General features: G+C 38.1%; 1 protein-coding gene across 1 annotated transcript in view; it reads right to left on the reverse strand.

The window, feature by feature from the left end:
* Window positions 1-23,060, reverse strand: part of stk32c (serine/threonine kinase 32C) — a 93,727-nt gene that overhangs the window by 11,120 nt on the left and 59,547 nt on the right. The window contains exons 4-8 of the mRNA XM_007566786.2: window positions 12,380-12,553; window positions 5,199-5,236; window positions 3,272-3,361; window positions 2,132-2,235; window positions 1,806-1,922 (exon numbers count right to left, since the gene is read on the reverse strand). Of these exons, the coding sequence (XP_007566848.1) occupies window positions 1,806-1,922; window positions 2,132-2,235; window positions 3,272-3,361; window positions 5,199-5,236; window positions 12,380-12,553 (523 nt within the window). The remainder of the gene's footprint in view (window positions 1-1,805; window positions 1,923-2,131; window positions 2,236-3,271; window positions 3,362-5,198; window positions 5,237-12,379; window positions 12,554-23,060) is intronic.

The following is a 23,060-nucleotide window of genomic DNA, read 5'->3' on the forward strand; positions in this document are numbered from 1 at the left end:
CCCAGGCCTCTGGTAGAGGACCCGAGCTCAGAGGATGAAAGAGACCACCCACAGAGGGTGAGAGGGGAATTTTTTTTTTTTAATATAATTTACATAACACTATTCCACTGTTCATTATTTCTTCTTTACTATAATCTAATTTTACTTTGTTGAAGATCTTTGTATGCAAAGTTATTTGTTCTAAATAAACTACATTTTAAAAAATAAACAAACTTTCCCTAGGCAGAAAAGTCTTGCAAAAGCAAAAAAACAACAAAAAGCTACGCAGAATATAGGAGATTAAATAATCCTGTCACAACATTTAAGGGCAAATTACATTTTTAAAAATGAATTTAAGACATTTCAAGGCCTCAGTTCTAGTTAAAACAATTTAAGACATTTTAAGACCCCCCTGTTTTCAACGTTAATGCTCAGCTTGCTGTATTCCTTGGTGTGCTGATTATCAACACATAGATGTATGCAGAAGAGGAAAGAGGTGACTTTTCCTCTCATGCATGTTTCTCTTCCCATCTGTCGCTTTTTTCCTCGGATGCCCTGGAGGTCTCGACTCTTCCTGTTTCCCTCCAGCGATGTTCCCCCTCTCAACACAAATCCTCTCCTCCCTCTTAACTCACTTTCCATCTCAGTGCATCACCTCCAAGTCCGCACCGATCGTCTTTCCGAGGAAGACTCGGTAACTTGGGATGAGATGAAAATTCGATTAGCACTTCGTAATACTTTAATTGATTCCCTCTTTAATAAGTAGCGTAATTAGTCAGAGCGAAGATCCATCGCTCATTAAATTTTAGAGATACAATGCAAACACTGAGTCCCCTAGAGGTTGGGAAGTTGCTTCCCAGAGTGAGGTTTCTGTAACTTCAGCGATGCAGAGAAAGCTCAACTCCACAACAGCTAACCCAAAGACTCAAGGTTAATTACTGACAGATAATACGCCGCGCTGCAGGGGGTGTTTGCTAGTTTTTCTGTGAGAAGACAAAAGGTCAGCGCTGACTAAAAATAAGATGATGAAATCTCCACTGACATTTCCATGTAACTGTGAACTCTGCTAAACTTAGTGTGAGGAAAGATGTTTTCTTTTTATACCCAAATTGATAATATGCTAAAAAATGCTCCAGAATTTATGCTCTTTAAAATAATCTAATGTTAATAAAACTGCAAATACCACAGCTTCTCCAATTATGGTTCTGCAGAAGAAATAACTTTATCACAAAATCCTCCTATGCTGCTAAAATTTGGCAAATGCTTCTTTCCTGGAGGCCAAACTTTACCAAACAGCTTGAGGTCCTAAATCAAATCTTTTATGTTTATAAGGAAGACAAATGGATTATCTGAATTTGTTTAGAGCCAGAGTGAAGAGCCTGCACTCAGAGTGTACAGGTACTCATAAAATATAGTTTCCTGAGTGATTTTCTGAAGCCATTTTTGTTTTTTAGGAAACAAACTTTGACTTGAGGTGAGGCAGTGCGGTTTTTGGGATTATCCAGTTCATGTTTAGTTGAACTGGTGAAGGTTTATGACGATGCTGTGGGATTACAGCGATAGGTTAGTGTTCATCTGGGCAAGTCCCAGTTCTCAAACACCATTCTCCATCTGCTGAATGCAGCGTTCCCAGTAGAGTTTAGACTGGGAGTCTATTGTGTCCGAGTCCGATCCAAACCACCAAATTACCTGGAAAACAAGCCTGAGGTAAACCCGATATACTGAAATACTTCCAGACCGCTAACTTTGCTCTCTGCTGGTTGGATGTATTATAGATGGATGGATGGATGGATGGACGGATGGATGGATGGATGGATGTAACTCACCTTCCTCAGCAGTGCCACCAGGTCTTTGGGCCAGGCCGGGCTGTACTGGACGCTCACCGTGCTGAAGAGCTGGATCAAAGACTCCACAGAGTTGCTGGCATGGATGTCGTACGGCCGCTGGGTTCAGAACCAACAGAACCAACAGGAAGAAAGAAAAGAACGATCAGATTGAACAAAACAAACAAAACGAATGAAAGAGAACGAACAAAACAGAACAAAAGAACAAATAAAACGGACAAATCAAACAGAAAGAACAGAGCAAAGCCTTCAGAGCCTTCTTAAAGTGAGGTTCAACATCTGCCAAGCTGAAACTCAGAGAGCCTCACCCATCCACGCAGCACCTCAAAGGCCGTCACCCCCAACGACCACCAGTCGACTTCAAAAGCGTAGCCTGTGCCTCCGCTGACAAACGACTGGAAGATCTCTGGAGCTGAAGGAAAAGCAGAAAAATCAAGTCTGGAGCAGAAAAAGATCTGGTTTTACTAACTATAACACACAAATGAAGAACAAACAGCCTTTACTTCCTTTTGCACCTTCAACAAAGAATCTGCAGCCATCGGCGGAGATTTCAGCAGTGACTCAATGTGTTTGATACATCAGCTTTTTGTCATTTAAGCTATTTAAACATGTTAAAAGTCGACTTCAGTACCAAAATGTAAACGGTGGGATTGTTTTTTTCCATCAGTAGTTTTTGCTCATTTTAAAGTATTGCATTAGAAAATGCTGGTGTTCAAAATAACTCATAATAAGTTTTCATACATGCTTTAGGTGGTTTTTGGCTTTTCCCAAAAGAGAGGAGATGGAAACACTTTTGCCGAATAAATTCTGACAAACGTCCCAATCTACAGGTGGGTCTCTGCCTTACCAGAGACACGAAAGCCCAAACCTCTTCGTTTTTCTAAGATGTGTGGTTCATGCTCGTTGATAGATACTTCCTATTTATTACATTCAAACTCAATTCGTCTGGTTGATTCACTCCAAACCAGAAGATGCAGCCACGCCAAATTCGAATTTTCTTTTTTTGCAACATTTTAAATTCGCTTGACGACTGGATGTAAACAGCTACAGTCTATTTGGGTTTGCGGTTAAGATTCTTTAAGATTTATTTTCCTGTCCAAATTTCCCGGTTCAACAAAGCAAACTGTCACAGCAAAAACCGATCCTGTAAAGTTTGCAAAACACTTTTGTGTCTCGATCGAAACGTTTATTAAAAACAACTCCAGGAAAATAAGCATATAGGAAAAGAAATGATAAAATCCACATGGTTAGATGCCAATGATTCCATTTAAAGACTTTTTTGATCCTGGATACATCATCTTTAGAAACAAACCTCAATCTGTGTTCAAAGTGGCACAAGGCCAGTTTTCCTGTTCATAGCTCATAAAGGCGACTCTTTTCTCAGAGCACAGCTGTTGCTGCAGAGAAGGAGCAGCTATTAAAAGGACACAATGGCGGCTCAGTGTTACCCATGTAGGGCTTGGTTCCAGCCAGCGCCGTGGCTCTCTCTCCGTCCTTTATTATGGTCGCTATGTTGAAATCTGTCAGGTGAGCGTGACCTGAGGAACAGAAACAAAGGACAACATCGTTTATATATTTAATGCCAGGACCTTAATGTGCTGATTTTGATTCATTAATTACAGACGCCGTCACTACTTTCCACATATTTATATTCAAAATGCCTTTCTTGAGAGCAAAGTGGATATTAAATTCCTTGTTTATGTGCACAAGCTGGGAGATCAGAAATATTCTGCACCAACTTTTTACAGGAAAATATAAAACAACTTTTTTTTGTTTTTTTTTTTACTGTTACTCCAGAATGTAAATAAAATAAATAAAAAGTGATGCTTCAGTGAACCGGATCAGTGTGAACTCATTATTTTGGACTTTTTTGTATCGTCACTGTTGTGACTCATCAGGAAGAAGCACGTTTGTTAAAGTAATGATGGATTTTTCTGCAGCTGAAAATCCTCTGGATTAAACACCAAAGGACTGGATTACGTAAAAGAATAAAAGAGGCATTGAATACAAGAAGAAACAGTCTAACGCCTTTTCTACTCAGGATTATTATACAAAAATATAAAAGAAAAAGTTTGAAGCAAACAGACACCTCAGGGTCGCTTGTTTCTATAAAATCAAGGTTCCTCACAGTTTCCACAGAAATAGCTCAGCGATGTTTGTTGGCGAATTTATCTACAACAAAATAGAAGTTTTTGCAAAAAAGATGCATAAATTTTAACCCCTAAAATTAGTTTTGCTGACAAACTTTCCAATCTACAGGTGGGTCTCTGCCTTACCAGAGACACGAAACCCAAACTGAAGCAGCTTCAACAGCAAAAACGCTCCGCAGCTTTGTCTTGGTCAAGGCTTTGACTAGACCATTACAACACCTTGATTATTTGCTTTTTCAGCCAATCTGCCGGACACTAAGTGCTGTGTTTGACCCGGTTTAATTTGATCCGGTTTCGGTTAAATTAAGGTCTTATTTGAAAATATAATACTTTGGTATGCAGATGTTTGTGTTAGGACTTTTTCTCATACCGTTTATAGAGATGATCACATTGATGATGATCAGTTATGCACAATTGATTACTTTTAAATACTATTTCAAGAGCAGGTAGTATGTAGAGTATGCGCCTAAAGAAGTAGTGCCCAGGTTTTCTGGCCTTTCCAGGAATCCCAGTGTTTTATTATTTTCAAATAAATTTTAAAACTTGTTTTTTCTGTCAGTTTTTCTTCAGTTTTGACAAAAAACAAAAAAAAAAATCACAATATTTCAATGAAAAAAGAAAAGTAGAAAAAAGGATATGATATGCTAAATCTTTCAGGTTTATTATCTTTGTACATAGTTTTTTTGTGTGTGTGCTTTAAGCAACAAGAACACCATTTTCCAATCTCCTCGTTTATTTAGTTATTGAACTAAATAAACTTCTTCTGCTCATTAAGTCGCATGCTCTATGTTCTCCTTTTCAATGTAAATTCAACTTAAAGCGAAAAAGATGATAAAAGACAAACAGATTTTCCATTTTAATTCCTCAGGATCTTTTTTTAGACGCCTCGTATCAGTGAAACTTGTACATTAAATTTTTAAAATCAATCTGCATCAAATCCCTGAGCTGGAAAAACAAAGTTATACCATCCTTGAATTCTGTTTGAGGCCCACAAACGGCCCCCGAACCACACTTTGGACACCTTTTGTCTAAAACATGCAAAAGGAAATAGCTTTGGGTTCACAAAATAATTTATAGTGGATGTCAAAATATTTTTCAACAAAACAATCAATTCTTGCAGAGAAAGTATATTATATTAAAAAAAGATTGTTTACACAAATTGAAGTTAGAGCAGGAAACAACAGAAGCATCAACGCAACTAAAAACAAATCAGTCATTTTCTTACCTTGTTCATCTAAAAGGATATTGTCCGGCTTTACGTCTCTGAAAAAACACAAAACACAGATGTGATTGAATCACCTTCACATTAAGACACAGTTAAATGAAGTCTAGCAGCTCTTACAGCCTCTTTAAAGTACAACCAGAGCAGTAAAGGTTGGGTTTCATGCTCATTACATTAACTAAACGTGTTTGGTCTGCTCTGCAGCCAACACATTCTGAAACCGTGCTGCAAGGTGCCATCACATGTGGGAAAGCCTGGGATTAGATATATACAGTATGTGTAGATGTGAAAGTCTGTAGGAGGTGTGTTGGAGGCTGATGCATGTGTGAATTACGTGTTGGTGCAATATTGTGTCAGTAAGAGCAAAAGAGGGAGGAGATTCTTTCATTTCGAACGCCGCCGGAGGGACTTTAGGTGCAACAATATCTGCAGGTTCCCTCAAAACAAGCGAGTTACAGAGGGGCTGCGTGCGCCAAACACATGACTTTCACCAGGCGCGTCAGAGTGAACACGCTTGTTGTATTTAATCACGGTTCACGTCACACTGCAGCACGGAAACACAGGCAGCTTCCAGAGAGCGTCTGACAAAGACGCTGAAGTAAAAGCCTTGAAGGAGAGAGGAAGAGGAGGAGGAGGAGCAGGAGGAGGAGGAGCAGAGACAACATACCGCTGGATCTTAATACGTTAGGGTTTCATCACAAATTCAGTTTTTAATTTAAAAGTTTGACTTTTATATATATTAACTACACATCCCAGTTTTAAAATTCCTACACTGGCTCCCTGTAGCTCAGAGAATAGACTCTAAAATACTTTATTTGGCTTGTTAATCGCTGAACCACATCACATTAAAGATTTGCTGTTGTCATAGCAACCTTACAGACCTCTCAGGTCTTCTGGTTCTGGTCTGCTTTGCACCAGAACCAGAACCAAACATGGAGAAGCAGCATTCAGCTTTTATGCACCACAGATCTGGAACAAACTTCCAGAAAACTGCAAAGCAGCCGAAACACTGAGTTCCTTTAAATGGAGACTAAAACCCACCTGTTTAGCGCTGCCTTTGATTAAGTGGCGGTTTCTGACAACCACCCAGGGTGGCATCTTGTGGGGGCTGGCATGAGCTAACTAGAAACAACCAATCAGAGCCAGGAGGCGGGACTTAACGCTGTTAATTATTGTCTGCTACGTGCTGCAGCTATTGTCTGCTACGTGCTGCCACAAATGCTAAAGCTAGTTAGCAGGACGACAGATGGAACAGTAAGTTGTTCCTCCACTATTAGCAAATTTAGCAATCCATACACAAGCCTGATTGGCAGCGCTGAGAGCCTCCTCCTGGCTCTGATTGGTGCGGTGTATGTCTTCAGATGACAGTAACAGTTCAGGCAGGAGGTGGAAGAGATCGATTTTTTTTCTCAGATTATCCGTTTCATATGACATGTTGACAATTTTAACAAATATGTAAAAAATCTATATACAATTTTGATAAAAGTTTCAAACTGCAGCTTTAACTCCAGAGAAGATTTATTGAAATCAGTGAAATACGAGGAAAAAGCAACACGAGGACTTCTCTGGTTCCTCCCTTCCCCTAATAAGACTAATTTTACCTTCTTGGGCACGGTGACAGCTGACTGTTGCTAGGAGACCAGAGACCCTTCTTCGTTAAGTTGGTGCAAAAAACAAAAAAATGGTGAACAGTATCCTACTGTCGGAAACTTAAACGCTGGAGCCGCACAGGCCACGGATCCCCGGCAATGGGATTAGGGCTCCTATCCAGCAGAGACAGGCTGGTAAACATCAAAGCGTCGCTCACTTATCATATTAACACTTCCTGAATGAGAAATCAACGACAGGAAGAGCAAACAGAGGGTACTTGGAAGGAGTAGGATATTTCCCACATTTACGTGGATGTGAAGCTGGAAGCAGAGATGATAACGGACTGCTGGGCGCTGCAGGGGTGGGTGTATTTTTACAGCATATACCTCTGTCTGAGCACCTAAAAATAGCTGCAGATACACATCGGCAGGGGTGCATTCAATCATGTGTTAAGAGGCGGGCGGCAGCTCCTGAGCCTGAGTTACAGTTTATTTCTAGGTCCGTATATCTAAAGTTGGAATCTGGAGGATCTGTTTGTAAAGAATGGGAAGCAGTCGCTATTGAAACTGTTTCTAATTCACCTCTTTCTGCACATAAAATCCTGGTTTCAGGTAAACAAACATCCCGCCTCCCCAGGAATCAGTTGCAGACGAGGAAATGTGAGACTGAAAGCTGGAGGCAGATTGAAGGAAAAAAGGAGTCAATAGATGTGTTGAGGAGCGAAACCCACTCGACATGTGAAAAGCTCGTCTGTTCAACGCTGACGGCTCGACAAGCCATTAAAAGCGGCACTGGAAGAACTCCCACTTGAGTCATGAAGAGGAGGAAACAAGGAGAAATCCCACAGAGCAGCCATTGATTCTACGCATTACAGTGAAACCGATGTGAGTCCTGATTCCTGCACATCATGTGAACACTGCAAAAAAACTAAATATTACCCAGTCTTTTTGGTATAGTTTTTAGCAGAAACATCTTAGTGCACTTGAAATAAAAAACTAACTTAGCAGGATGTAGGAGCTTGTTTTAATTAGATAATTTCTTAATATTGATTAAAAATGCTGGTTAAATAACCTGCCAGTGGAGCCAGTACTTTTTAAAAATCAATATTAAGAAATTAAAAGTTAGTTTTGTCCTATTTCAAGTATACTAAGATATTTGGACAATAAACTAGACCAAATCTATTCGGTATGAGTTTGTGTTCTTGCAGTAAATTTCTCATACACTGTAAAAACATAAAATCTTATTCAGTATTTTTTATCTATAGTGAAAACATCTTACCGTACTTTAAATTAAAAAAAAAAAAACTACCCAAGAAAGATATAGTAGCTTGTTTTAACTAGATAATTTCTTAACATACATTTTTACAGTACTAGATCCAATGGTTAGTTGTTTCACTTTTAACAAAACATGTTTCCCATGTTATAAGTTACATAACCTGTTAGTGAAATCAGTAAAAAATACTTATAATTATCAAGAAATAAAAAAAAATAGCTGGAAAGTTACTTGTAGTTAGTACACTTGAAATAAAACAAATCTAAGATGTTTTCACAATAAATTAGACTAAAATTACTTGGCATGAGTCTCTTTTTTTGCAGTGTATTCTCGTAAGCTGTAAAAACATAAAATTTCACTAAGTATTTTTGCCAAGTTTCTAATATCTTGTTAAACTTGAAATAAGACAAAATCAAGGTACAATAATGTTAAACAAGCTTATTTATCTTACTGAAAAATTATTTTCAGCAAGATAAATAAGCTCATTTTAACTAAATAATTCTTGAAAATTGATTTTAAAAATGCCAGTTTCACAGTTTGTTTCAGTAATAACATGACATTTTTCACCTGTTATAAGAGAAAAAATCTGCAGTGGAACTTATTAATCAATATTCAAGAATTATTTACTCAAAATGAGCTTATTTATGTTGCTGAAAACTTATTTGTACCTTGGTTTTGTCTCATTTCAAATGTAAAAAAGATATCTGTACTAGAAATTAGACAAAAACACCTGGAAAGATTTTTGTGTTTTTGCAGTGTAATTTTTTCAACTCAGAGTTTTAGTTACTTTAACTTTAGCTTCTTGTAACCTTTATGCAAATTATCTGCTGCTGGCCACGTCACAAAAACTCAGTATTTACACTTTATATAAGTGGAAATGGAATCAAACAGATGGGCACAACCACAGCCTCCTGCAAAACCTACAAGAATGCAGCAACTGGTTTCTGGATGGCAGCGTGGGTTGCTAGGTGATGGGCAGAACTCTGCTGGGGTTGCTAGGTAACGGTGCAGTGCCTATCAGTTGTGACTTAATAATCTTGAGTTTTTTTCAAACGGCCTGTTTTCCAGACACCAATAGACATTAAGCTATTGCCAGAAAATGGCTGGATGTATTTTTTAGGATATTGAACTATTTCTAGAAGCAGTTGAGACCCAAGTGGAAGAATAAAAACGCACAAAATGTAAATTTTGTATAATAGGTTCCCTTTAAGTGACCATGTCTATGTCTGGAGCGAATCAGACAAATGTCAATCATAATTTTTTAGTGGTATTTGACACAAAAATGCCCCAAAATAAACCCAAATGTAACTTTCTAGAGTTTTCAAATGCAGTGGTGGGTCAGAGAAGACTGAGATACTTTTCTATTTTGATAAAAAGAACAGCAGATTTGTTCTTGAAATTATACTAATTTGTACAGTATTGTATTTGCATCTCATCTTTCTTCATAAAAGAACAAACCTTCACATACATATTCCACCAGAATACTATTTTCTGCAGAGCAGCATCGTTTCATCCCCTCTGTTATTAGCAAGAGAACCAAAGTCTGCTTGAAAGACAGATCGAGGAGAAACACACATACAGATCACTTCAGAGGAAATAAAACCGAAACTCCTCACAACATTAATAATGCAGGTACACATGCGCACACACCCCCAAGTTGTTTGAAGGTAAAAATGTGGCCCAGACAAGGTTTGGAGCAGCATTCAAACAACGTTTGAGCCATCTGTGGCACTAAATCAGCAGTCTGCTGGGATCGCCGCTCTTTTGCTCACCAAACTGCAGACGCTGTATTGCTGCGCTCAGCATTTCTGTGCAAAATAAACTACAAACTGCAGGCTGAACTGATTAAAGATGATACATGGCCGCATTTACAAAAAAGCTGCTCCGGTCTTCATTTAGGAAAGTGGAACCCCACAGTCTGACCCACATGACCAGAGAAGCTCATTCAGTAACTAAATCTGGTTTTATATTCTGAAAAGCCTCAACAGAATCTGTTTCTCCTCTCTGAACACTTTATTATAGAAACACTTTTCCACAATTATATGAATAAAATCTCAAATGGCTTTTAATTTATCATGTTGATCTGAATAGCTTCACTACTTTAATAAATAAAATGTGAATCTAAAAACCTTCCTAAGATAAGTTATTTTTGCCAAAAAGTTTTTTTTTTTTTTGCCTAGAACATCTTTTGGAAATAAAGACGTGGTGATTTTATTTGTTGCCAAAGTCAAATTTGGCAAAAAATTACTTTGTTCTTTATTTTTGTAAGGTGAAAATATTAAAAATTGTTTGACTGTATGACGGAAAACCAGAACAAATCTGTTAGTGGCAGATACTTCTTCACTGTACTTCAGCTTTGATTTTACTAACGTATGACAGAAACATAATATTCCCATCTCCATTTAAAAAAAAAAAAAAAAAGAAAGAAAAAACCCCAGAAAACTTTACCTATTTTTAAAAGTTGGTTTTAAAGGATCTAAAAGAGGAAGAGCTACTCAGATCTTCTGGAAGAATCTTATTTTGATTTGTTGCTTTTACAGTACGAACTGAAGTCAAATAAAGGAGGGATTACCAGTAGCAGTCAGTCTTGCAACAAATCTGGAGAGGCCTCTGACTGAAGACTGTTGTTGTTTGACAGTTTCATGGCCACCATTAGACGCCAACAGCTCAATTTAAAGACAGCAGAGAGAATATTTCACAGAAACATGTTTGAGTGATACAATCAGTTGTTGGCTAGCACTGCTAATCCACCTCGTTTGCATTTGCTGCTCCTTTTTAAATCTCTGAGATGTTGGAGTCAGAGATCAGAGATCAGAGCCTTGCCCGTTGAGAGATGGTTTGAACTTTTAGGTAATATTTGAGCTTTTGAGATGCTAATAATCTGCTCCCAGTAGTAACAAAAACATTACCTTGTTGCCATGACTACACATCGTCGCAACTGTTGCAAAAGTAAAAAACAAAAAGTGAGAGCAGAAAGCCTTCCAGCTGCACAGCCTGCAAAACCAGAGGGAGTAGTTGTCCAACCAAAGGTTTCTGAACAAAATCAATAGATAGGAGGATGCTTAAGCTCTACCTGAAATAAACAACTCAAGTTGTGCAAAAACACACAACAGGAAACGGTAGTGACGCCTAACAGGAAGTGAGCTCAGACTGGATGAAGGTGCGAAACATCCAAATCATGTTTCTGTCATAAAACTGTCTGCAGCACGGCTCAGAAAGGAGAGGCGATTTCACGGCTCAGATAAACCAACTACAGGGAAAACAGATTTTACTCCATCTGCACTCAGTCTTAAAATGTAATCCGTCCTGTTTCAGCTGAAAACGGAGGAGCAAAGCAAGGTGGAGCATTAATAATGTTAGTGCAAGCTGCTGAATACAATGACACAAAGCCTCATGAATGCTGAAGCTGCCAGATGTAACCTTGACTGTTTCTTTTGAAGTATTTCTTTGTAGATCTGCAGTTTCTGCTCCTTTGAAATTATTTAACAACTTAACTTAGTTTTAAGTTATAGTTGGCACTTCTATCTGTAAAAACTGAGGATATTAGGTAAAAACCAAAAATGATTAATCGATTTAATTGTGATTAATCGATTATTGAAATAAAAGTCTATTAATTTAGTAACTGCTTAATCGGTAACTGGTGTTTACAGACTCTAAACATAGCACTCAAAGTAGTAATTAAGCCAAAATGGTACAAAAATTATATAAATTTTTTAATTAAGATGAGAAAAACCTTATTTGTTTGCAAATAGTCTCTACCCAGAATTGATCAAGTTTCATTTTTAGCTTCACCTGGTTCAAATTTAGTAAAAATGTCTCCTTTCGCTGTCTAATTATCAACACAAAAAATAATGAATCTATTAGTTGACAATATTTCTTAGCAATACAATTTTAGTTTTCTTATTTAAAAAAATATGTAATTATTTCCTTTTTGCACATTTTAGTGTATTTTATTTTGTGTAAAAAGGCTTAGTTGGTGGAATGAATGCAGAATGTGCCATTTTTAAAATTTGATTAATCGATTAATCGTCAAAATAATAGATTACTAAAATAACTGTTAGTTGCAGCCGTAGTGCATAATCTGAGAACAAAAGATATAATATTCATCTTGCTGTTGTCATGAATAAGTCACAACTTTCGCTTTAACTTAAAGTTGCTCATTTATATGGCAGTTTTCTGTTTTTGTTACATAAGTCTGCAAGAACGTCCAAAATGAGCTAAAACAGAATCACTAAGATGTAGCTCCTGATAGAAACCATGCCTTTTCAAGCAATAGAAATCCTGAAGAAAACCAAAACAAGAGGTAAAAGGTGAGTGTGCACCTGTGGATGATGTGCTGGCTCTGCAGGTAGTCCAGGGCCAGAGTCATCTCACACAGGTAGAGCCTGACGGCGTCTTCGCTGAACTGGACGTTCTGCTGCAGGTGGTAGCGCAGGTCTCCTCCCAGCAGGAGGTCGACCACCATGAACATGTCCTCCTCGTCCTGGAAGGAGTACCTGGGAGCAAACACACCGCTCAGTGACGGGGCGAAGGGAACGCAGACGGCGCTCCAGCAGAAGCACAAACACAACAAACGGAAAGCAGGGCTGCATGCAGACAGCTACTAACGAGGATCCTGATGGGTTAGAAAGCAAAACACAACCAAGTCACTTATCTTAGTACAGCTGAAATAAAACAAAAGTGACTTACATGAAACTTTTTGGCAACAATAATTCATTAGTACTGATTAAAATACTAGTTCCATTGGCAGATTATTTTATTATAACAAGGCATTTTTCCATGTTATAAGTAAAACAATTTGCTTGTAAAGTTAGTATATTTTCATTAATATAAAGCAATTATTGTTTATATCTTGCTGAAAAGTTATTAATAAGTTAGTTTTATTATATTTCAGGTGCGCTAGAAACTAGACAAAAAATACTTGGTAAGATTTTGTGTTTTTGCAGTGTATGAAGACCGTCCTCATCTTCTCTCATTGGGCAATAAATCTATTTTATCAATTAATCAAATTTCTGGTTTATGAATATATAATTTTTAGAAAATCAGACTTTCTTGTTTTTTCAACAATGCACTCATTGGGTTTCCGTAATTCAACGATCAACAGTCAAACCACCATTTTGTTTAAGAAGGTTGTTTTACAGCTTCTGTTTATTTACACTTTGAATGTTTGGATCTGGCTAAAATGATTTTATTTTATTTTTTTCCAGGAAAATAAAGACATAATGTCAAAAGAATAAAGTCAAACGACAAAGTCAAAGTAATACGGCAATAAAGTCCTAATATTACCAGAATAAAATCATAATATTAGGAGAACTCCAACACAAAATATTAATAAAAAATTATCCAAGTTTTTTTGTTTATTTCCCATATACAGATATCCTCTTTTAATAGCCAACTATCATCAGCGTAACAACAGATGTTTATCTAACTAGTCCCTAGTTGACATTTGTATTTCACTCAGCCAGATTCAAGCTTTTAAAAACGAACTTTATATTCATCTGGGCAGAGAAAATCCTCCCTCCATGCTTTACATGGGGTTTTATGCTGTACGCTGTGCATCATTCAAGCCGTGGAGACATTTCTGCTGTTCATCAATAATCCAAGAGCCAAGTCTGAAGCAATTGTTTCCTTGTTTCAGTGATTGATTCTGTGTTTGCATCGTTCTTGGCTGTGGTTTACAGCAGCGCTGCTTCTTTTGTCAACGCAACAATAACATACCATGCTGGAGACCTTGGCTATTCCTGCAGCCGGTGATCTTTATCTGGCCTTCATTTTTCCACAGCCAAATCTCAGCTGCAGTGTTTATTCTTTTTTATGTGCATCCAGATACACAATGTCACAGACAAAGACACAAACTATTTAAGATATTAGCTTATTGTGTTCTTTGGCCTTTTGTTAAACTATAAAATCCTATTGGCAGGCTTGAAATCACGCTAAACACATCCATCTATCTATTGTTATTGTTCTGCTTCCTAGAGTTGGGGTGTCCAAAGTGCGGCGCAGGAGGCCTTTTGTGGCGCTTAGACTGATTTTGTGTGGCCATCAAATGCAGATGGAGATTTTTTTTTATTGGGAATCAGGCTAAAATTATTACCAGCAATTTTATTATAAGGGAAAATGTCAAGTACAACATAAAGCATTCATCTTTTTACAATCAAGTTTTTATAATTAGTAGAATTACATGCATCCAGAAACTTTTTGCTGCATCCCAATTAGCTCTCATTTAATTCATGAAGTTAGGCTCAAAGCAAACGCTTTGAAAGAAAGTGACCCAAATCTTGTTCTTACAAGAAAAAAATTGCTCAATCAAGCCAAAATAATTTTTTTAAAACTAAATGCCATTTTCAACACGGTATTTATCCAAAATCCTTTTTAAAGGTGACCTATTGTGTTATGAGCAACACAAAACATGCTCAGCTTTTACACTTGCATGTAACAATGGCGGAAAAGTCAGCTGACCAAACATCCTTGAGGTCATCTTGATGTTATGTATCTGAATGTAAAAGGTACACATAGTTTTATTTGACCAATTTATGTGTATATTTAACTTTTTTTTTAACTTTATTTATTGAAGAATGCAAGACCTCAACACTAACCTTGTCAAAGTCTGTGGTTATTCTTTATTACAATATTGCTATATTTGTCATTGTGTTAAAGATCCTCTGTATGTTAATGTCATTTGTTCTTCAAAAGATCTGGGGTTGCTAGGTGATGGGCGGAACTCTACTGAGGTTGCTAGGCGACGGGCTGGGCTTCTATGGTTGCTAGGTGATGGGCAGTGCCTTCTGGTTGGTGCGTTACATTTGGAAGATTTTTCAATCATGTCATTTTCCAGACACCAGAAAACATTAACCTATAGCCAGAAAACGTCTGGGTGTTTTTAGAAAAGTTTTGATTGTACAACGAATAACATCACTTTACTACAACACAAAAAGACTTATTTGCTTAATGTTAGTTTAGTTGTTTTTTGTATTTTCTTGTCCTGAGAGTACTTTTAACTCAACAAGTTTGTCCCACATGAGAAAGTATTTTAATTGTCCTAGAGTTTCTGAAAGCAGAAGTGAGACCTTTCATTTATCAGGATGCTTTTTTACCGACTCAGCTCTCAGGTTTTGTTCATTAGTCAGACTCCCTGTCCACTGGCGCCATTCACTTCATCTTTTTTTACTTTACATAGACTCTACATCTGAACCCGTGCTCACCTGGAGACCAATTTAAAGCTCTCTGAGCAGTTTTGTCAGTCAGACTTACAAATCATGCAAGTCAAATTAAAACGCAGCCCGCTCAGTGACTATTTACATTCACTCCGAACAAAACACCAAACCACAAAAGTGAACAATTAAAGTAGAACAGATGCTGATTACTCAGCCAAGTCGAATAAAGACAGATTAATAACTTAATATCCCCCAGGTGGGAAAACAATCCGAGCCTCTGTGATTTCTTTTATCAAACTGGGCTTCGTGTGATTGCAAGCGAGCCAGTTCTTTATTTTCTCATCAAAGCTCTTCTGCTACGGTGATATTACTTCTATTTATAGCAGCAGGTTTCCTCTACATCCTCAAGTCTGGCCATGAACGCACACAAGGGCATTCTGATTGCTCATATCTAGCCGTGATTTCCAGCCAAAGGGGTGGATGTTTGCAACGGAGAAAAGCAGAAAACTAGTTTTTGGCTTCAGGAGGGAAGAAAACACAATTATTTCATAGTACCGATTTTATCCACCTGCAGTAAAATACATAAAGGCGTGTTATATATAGAAAAAAACAAGAGTGCATTTCCACCAAAAAAACTTTTGAGGGTAATCTCAGAAATTTTCTAGAAAAGAAACAAGGACATCTCTGAGCTTGAAAAGTAAAACATTTGCTCAAAAAACTTGAACATTTTCAGATTAATCTCATAAATTTTCCAGAAAAAACAAGGACATTTCTGAATTTGAAACCTTTAGACAATTTCCAAAATTAGAAATTTTTTAACTTTTGAAACTTTCCGAATTTTTTTATTTCTGAGATTAATTTCAAAATTTATGACTTCTTTTTCCTATAAATTTTAAACTTTTACTCAGAAATGTCCAGACTTTTTTTCTATACAATTTACGAATTTACATTTTAATTTTTTTTGCAAATTTGCTAGAAAAATACCTAATAATTTTTTAGATTAATCTCAGAAAACTTCCAGAAAAAAACAAGGACATTTCAGAATTTAAAAAGTTGAAAATTTGCTAAAAAAAACAAACAAACAAAAAAACAACTCAAATGTTGAGAATCTCAGAAATTTTCCAGAGAAAAACTTCTGAATTGTGAGATTAATCGAGCAAATTTTTAACGTTTCAAACGTGGAAATGTCATTCATTGTTTCCAGAAAATGTTTAGGGGAATTTTACTCCTCCTTTTTTTTTTCTATCTATTGACCCTAATGTACCATCGTAATAATGAGATTTACTATATAATTGGTGGAAGTTGGTTTGTAAAACCCTGAACTTCGTTTTCCGCCCTGCTGTGCGCTGTCAGGAGGAAACGGCTCTTTAGCCGCCTTCATCAGTCACAGTTATTCCACCTGGCCTGACCTTTCAGAGATCGGCTTCAGTGTTGAAACAGACGGACGGCCGGTCGGCCGCGGGACGCTGCTTGCCGTTGGCTCGGCCACCTTTTTAACACCTCATTGTCAGACTCTGCTTCCCGCCGTCCTGCTGACAGATGAGCTCCCTCCGAGACGAACCCCTCGCTAAAAACGAGCTTCCCGGCCTGCAGACTGCGGCGTCTGTCTCTCTCCCTCTCTCTCTCTCTCTCTCTCTCTCTCTCTCCCTCTCTCTGGCTGTCACTTCCTCCCTCGCTGCGTCTGAGGTGACAGGGAGATGTCGGATAACGGCCAACAACTGGAGCATATAAAAGAGCCGCCGATGACAAGCAGTGACACTTTCAGGGCTCTTCCAGCGGAAAAGCAGAGAGAGGAAGCACAATTTAATCCCCCCATCTTTGGCATATCTTACCTTCAAATCAGCACAATGAAACTCCTAAAATGTGTCGGTTCTGAGAATGTCAGGAGCCGACTCTCCGGTTATTGCAAAACGTTGAACTTAGACAAATGTAGGCTGTGTGGATGAACAGTTTTTTTTTCTGAAAATAAAGACGCTTACTGCAGTGTTGCTCTGATTGGGAGCAGAATAAGGGGCAGATTACACTTCAAAAACATAAAATCTCACCAACTTCATCTAGTTTCTACAAATATCTTAAAACAAAACAAAACAAACTTACAAGTAACTTTTTGGTAAGATACAGGAGCTTATTTTAAGTCAATAAATCCTTGATTTTTTTAAAAAAAAGTACTATTGAACTCTAGTGGATCTAGTATTTTAAGGAATTATATTTACTTAAAACAAGCCACTATATCTACCAGAAAAGTTACTTGAAAGTAAGTTTCGTCTTATTTCAAGTGATTTACAACACAAACTAAACTAAAATATTTGGTAAGATTTTGTATTTTTGCAGTGTGGGTCTTTCAACCGGACCGAATCCACACAGAAACAGTTTACAAAACAAAAAAATCAACTGTCTGCCATGGCTGTGTCCCTCTGTAGAAGCTGGAACCTGCAGATATTTAGAAAGAAACAGACTTACACAGAATGGTGCTTCATAATGAGCACAAACGAATATGAATGAACACCTCTGTGGTCCGGTTACCTGCCCAGAGCCACGAGGAGACCGAGCGGAAAGTCCGGTCCAGGACTAAACTGGAACAGCCACAAAGAGAGGAGCAACACAAGACAGAGGCTGAAATAATCAGGCCACAATGACAAATGAGTTGTGGGAGGCAGAGAGGGAAGTAGGAGGACAAGGAAAGAGGAGAAACAGTTTTGAAGGAGAAAGTCGGAGAGCTTGTGGTTCTGTTGGCTCGAGTCGTCTGCAAAGTTTCAGTGGCCTATATAAAGCTCAGGCCTGGCTGCATGACTCAATCACGAGACGCCTGCGTTGTCCTCAGAGGATTCCTCCAACAATGATCTGACTGAGCGCTGCCTCTCCTCTCTAAAGCTCCAGAGTCACCTTAAAACACCGACCTGATTTCACAAAGTGAAACTTTAAGAGCAGCGTCCTACAAAATGTCCCGGTTTGAGAGCAGAGGGGCGTCAGCGCGAAAGAACAGGACAAAGTAGACAAAGTTTCCTCATCAAAACTCTTCTGCTGCATAGCAGGAACAACCCCAAAACTACCAAATGAGACAAATCAAGCTGAAACCAGCAAATATCAAAAAACGGGAGGAAATTGTGTGTTTGTGTCAAATTGCCTCATCGTCCAAGCTATTCTTTTATTATCTTTAGACAGAAGGAGCTTTTCCTCCCCAAGGAATAAATGATCAGAGTTAGTCCAGATCCAGAGGGAAACTGCTGGCGTCACCCTAAGACAGAACTAACGATGCAATAGCTTTAGGGCTGAAACAATTAACTGGATAAATGGTGATTAACTGATTATTGAAATAATCATCAACTAATTTAGCAATCGATTAATTGTTAACTGGAGTAAATAGACTCAAAAGATACCATTTTCTGAGAAAGCAACAAATTCAGATGAGTAATTAAGCCCAAACTGTAATTTATATACAGTTTACTTTACTTTACAGTTTATTTTACTAGAATAAACATCAAAACATTTAGCATTTTAAAATTTGTCACAAATAAAAATCTGTAAAATGCTGTTTATCTACACTTTATACTTTACTTTATAGTATTTTTAACTGGAAGTCCATTGAGAGTTTGAACAATTCACCTTATTTTGCGTCTATAAACTCCAGTTAATGATTAATCAATTACTGAACTAGATGACTATTATTTCAATATTATTCGATTAATCACGATTAACCCGATTAATTGTTTCAGCCCTAAACCTAATTTTGCTCCAAACTTCACACCGTTTCTTCTGTCTTAACGCTGTTTGTAATTAAAACCCCCAGTTTGTCTCTAAATTGGGTTGTTGACATCTGTACACCCACCTGCCGGCCGACCTCGCGACCCGGCTACACAGAAACGCAGAAAGCGTCCCCCAGCGATCCGTCAACGCAGTCTGACGTGCATATGGGGCGTGCTCTGTCTGGTGGCTGATGCCCACTGGAGCCGACGCCAAGCGAATCGGTGCAGTTCGTTATTTCATTAGGGAGTTCGGCTGATTTTGTTAGAGAGCCAAGAAGAATCTCACACAAAGTCAAAATTTGCCATGACTGGAGGACGGTTGATGCACATTTCATGGATTTCACGGCTCATGATAAACATTATTAATGGTCTTTATCTCTGCCTTTCCCCACACTCCACATATACTCTCGTTGGTATTCATGTCACCAGGTTCAGAACACAATTCAAACTTCTCCCGTAGGTTCAAGGTAATTCATAACGTTGCTCCTCGCTACCTTTTCTTATCGCCTTCATATTTCTACTTCTGCTTAAACCTTGCAATTGCTAATATGTACTGTGCACTATAAAACATTTGAGCTGCATTTAGTTGTGTCTACTGACATTTACTCTTCAGTTGTAAACTTAAATTTGTGAGACTGTGAAAAATAAACTTGCAGTAGTAAGTTGAGTTAACGAGGGTCTTTCTGTTAGAACTTAAAGGTGACCTATTATGCTTCCTTGAACAGTTTAGGATAGCAAAACATGTTCATTACATTTTCGGCACAGAATTATTCTTAGATAATGAAAAGTTAATCTGCTCTGCTCTGCCTATCTTCTTCCAGAATGAGCTGTTTTAGGGCTCTGTCACTTTAAATTCAAATAAGGTACTCCTGATCACACACCCATCAACCCCCAACTCAACGTTTACACTCACACATGAAAACAGATGTGCAATTTCACAAACGTACATTATTGAAAAGCAGAAGTGGAGCCTTTTGCACAACCAACGAGGATGCAGCAAGTGGTTTCTGGACGGTAAGTCAACAATGAAACACTTATCTTTTCCAGCAGCCGTTGTACAGCGCATACAGCGGTAGAACCAGCTGACCAAATGTGCTGGAGCTCTGCTTGGGTTGCTAGGCAACGTGCTGAAGCTCCACCTGGGTTGCTAGGTAACAGTGAAGCCCCGGTAGGATGTGACTGAGCAATCGGGAGATTTTTGAAAGGTATCATTTCCCAGACACCAAGAAACTTTAGCTTATTGCCAAAAAAACAGGCGGGTGTTTTTCAGAAGCAGCACAAAAACACGCAAAATGTGAAGTGTATTAAACTGACCTGTCTGTGTTTTTATAGCAAATACTCATTTTCAAGCAACTGTCAATTTGTATTGGTTGAGGAAGTCTTTCTCAAATTGAGTGATGTTTAATTATCAAATCAGATATTTTATTGGTGCAAGTTAAATCAAGAATTTGTAGTTATTTTAACTTGATAATGTGAGTGAAAATAAAACAGAAATGTGTTTTTGTTCAACTAGAAGACAGTTTTGTTGCACATTGTGAAATAATTATTTGATTTAAATTAGTGCATCACGTTGAAACAACTCAATTCATGATTAATGAGGCCTAAAAACAATGTTTTGTTAAATCAACTTAATGAAATTCAAGTTCAAAGTTAAAACCAAAACAATTTTCTAGTCGACGTTGCTTCCATCATCTTCTGTCTCAATCTACTGTAAATATCTCCTGTGAACATCTCCACTTCCCACAGCCAATTAGGGGGCCTCGGTGGAAAACCGCTGACTCGGCCGTTCCACATTCTACGCAGGCTTCGCCTCTTCCAGGCCTGAAATCAATATTGTAATAGGAACAGGATGGAGCACATTCATCCTCACCATCAGCCGCCCTCGTTTTCTGAATCTGCTGCAGAGGAGGAGGGACTACCGAAGGCCCAACACACCGTCGAACAGCTAATGTGTCAAACTCAAGGCCCGGGGGCCAAATCTGGCCCGCAGGAGCTTTTTATGTGGTCCTCTAGACTCCAAGTTACATCAATAAGTCCCACCAGTTTTTTACAATTCCTCAAAATTCACACAAATTCAGCAAATCCTCGCATCTTTTCTGATTTTACTGCAAATTTTACTGCCTCAGCCTTACTTGATGCTATAATCAATACGGCGATTAATAAAAAAAAGAGATTAGCAGAAAATTCCTTACAAAAAAGGAACAATCACAAAATCCTAGAGGGACTGATCAGTGATTATTTAATTTTAAGAAACAAACGTCTTTTTATTGATATTTTAACAGCTGAATGTGTTTATTCTGCATTCTGGCCCAACCGGCCCTTTAAGAACAGCCCAAAATGAAACCCCTGCTTTACAGGTTTCTGGCAGAGATGCCATTTAAAAGTGATGTTTTCTGAAGAGAAGTAAATCTACTTCAGTGTTTCTCAACTCAAGCATCAGCTGAGAAAAATGCTGAACTTCCTCCCACTTCTGCTGTTAACTTTTCACTGAGATAAAACGTGTTGTTGGTTCAGTTCTTCTGTTTCTTTTTGTGAATCTGCTCTGTCTTGATGAGTAGAACATTTTCAGCTTTTAAAACTCAACACTGCAAAACCACAAAATTTTACCAACTATTTCTGGTCTAGTTTCTAGTGCAGATATCTTAGCACACCTAAAATACAACATAAACTAAAAAGTTGTAGTTCCATTGGCAGATAAATTAAATTATAGGAAAAATCTTATAAATTAAATAATCTGCCAATGGAAGTAGTACTTTTTATTTACTTAAAACAAGCCTCTTTACCTTGCTAAAAAGTTACTTTTAAGTTAGTTTTTTCTTATTTCAAGTGAACTGAGATATTTGCTCAAGAAACTAGACCATAAATATTTGGTAAGGTTTTGTGTTTTTGCTCTGAAATTTTCTAGAAAATTTCTGAGATTAATCTAAATTTCTTTTTTAGCTTTTTTGTGGAAATTTACTCCTTTTTTCTCGTCATAATAACATGGTTTTATGGTGTAAAACACTTTGAATTTCCTTGTTTAGCCTTAAAATGAAGCGTAGCACGACAATCTCTTACTACACAAGGAGCGAAGTAATAAATAAATGAAACTATTACCATTGATTATATTTTGTGTCAAACAAAAGCACATTAATCCAACTTTTTTAAATACAAGTTCAGAAGCTGATCATCGATGTTTTATGCACCTTAGCCGTTTTCTACAGGTAAAGATGAAAGAAGTGACCTCTGCTCTTAAGGTTTTCACACATTATAAAGCAGAAGAAGGAATCAGTGTCTCCTCATGTGTTGCAAATCCTTTCAGGGATTTGTGAGGATTTGGTGTGCAGCAGGTGATGATTAATTTTTTTTTCCTCTCCTGAAGTAATCCATTCGGCGCACCCACAACTCCTACACAAGGTTTCTGTGAAGTTCAGAAACGGCTGCAGCAATTACGGCGGTCTGCGGACTCAACGCGGGCTGGAGGCAGCCTTGGCCCCGCTGATGGGATTCAGACTGGGCTTTCACGAGGCTGCAGCCAAACGCTTTTCTTCTGAAGCCGCCTCTTCACAGGCACAGCAGCAAAACTCGGGATGACTCAATAAAAGCAGGAGCCCATTTCCAGACACAGTGTGTGCAGGTATGAGCTGCGGGATATCTTACAAATCCTCTTAGTCTGCACATTTCTTTGTCGACAAAACAAATCAATGCCAAATGCTTTCTCCAGACTGTCGTGCATCTCTCCGAGTTGGTTCCCGATCCTCCCTTCCCGACCCGTTATTCCCTGTTATTGCGGGAATCATTACCTCGGCTGACAGCAGTTTTGTGTGTTTGCCTCTTTGGCTCCCTCGCGGCACCGTATCAATAAAAGCACTTCTGTGATGCTTTATCAAAGCTGCCGTTTTCTCATGAGATGCTTTTCTTTTTATTTTTATTGTTTGCTTTTTGAGAATTGGCAGTTCCCAAAAACCCCAGCTGGTCTGTCGCACATCCATTAATAATGAACTGAAAGCCCAAATGCCAAGTGCCAGAAATCGTAATGTTCTGTGTGAGGAGCCAAATGGATAAGGCAACTGTCAGATCTCCCTGGGTATGGAGGAAAACACACACACACACACACACACACACAC

Source organism: Poecilia formosa, unplaced genomic scaffold (genome assembly GCF_000485575.1).
Source record: "Poecilia formosa unplaced genomic scaffold, Poecilia_formosa-5.1.2 Scaffold199, whole genome shotgun sequence".
In the NCBI taxonomy this organism is placed as follows: Eukaryota; Metazoa; Chordata; class Actinopteri; order Cyprinodontiformes; family Poeciliidae; genus Poecilia; species Poecilia formosa.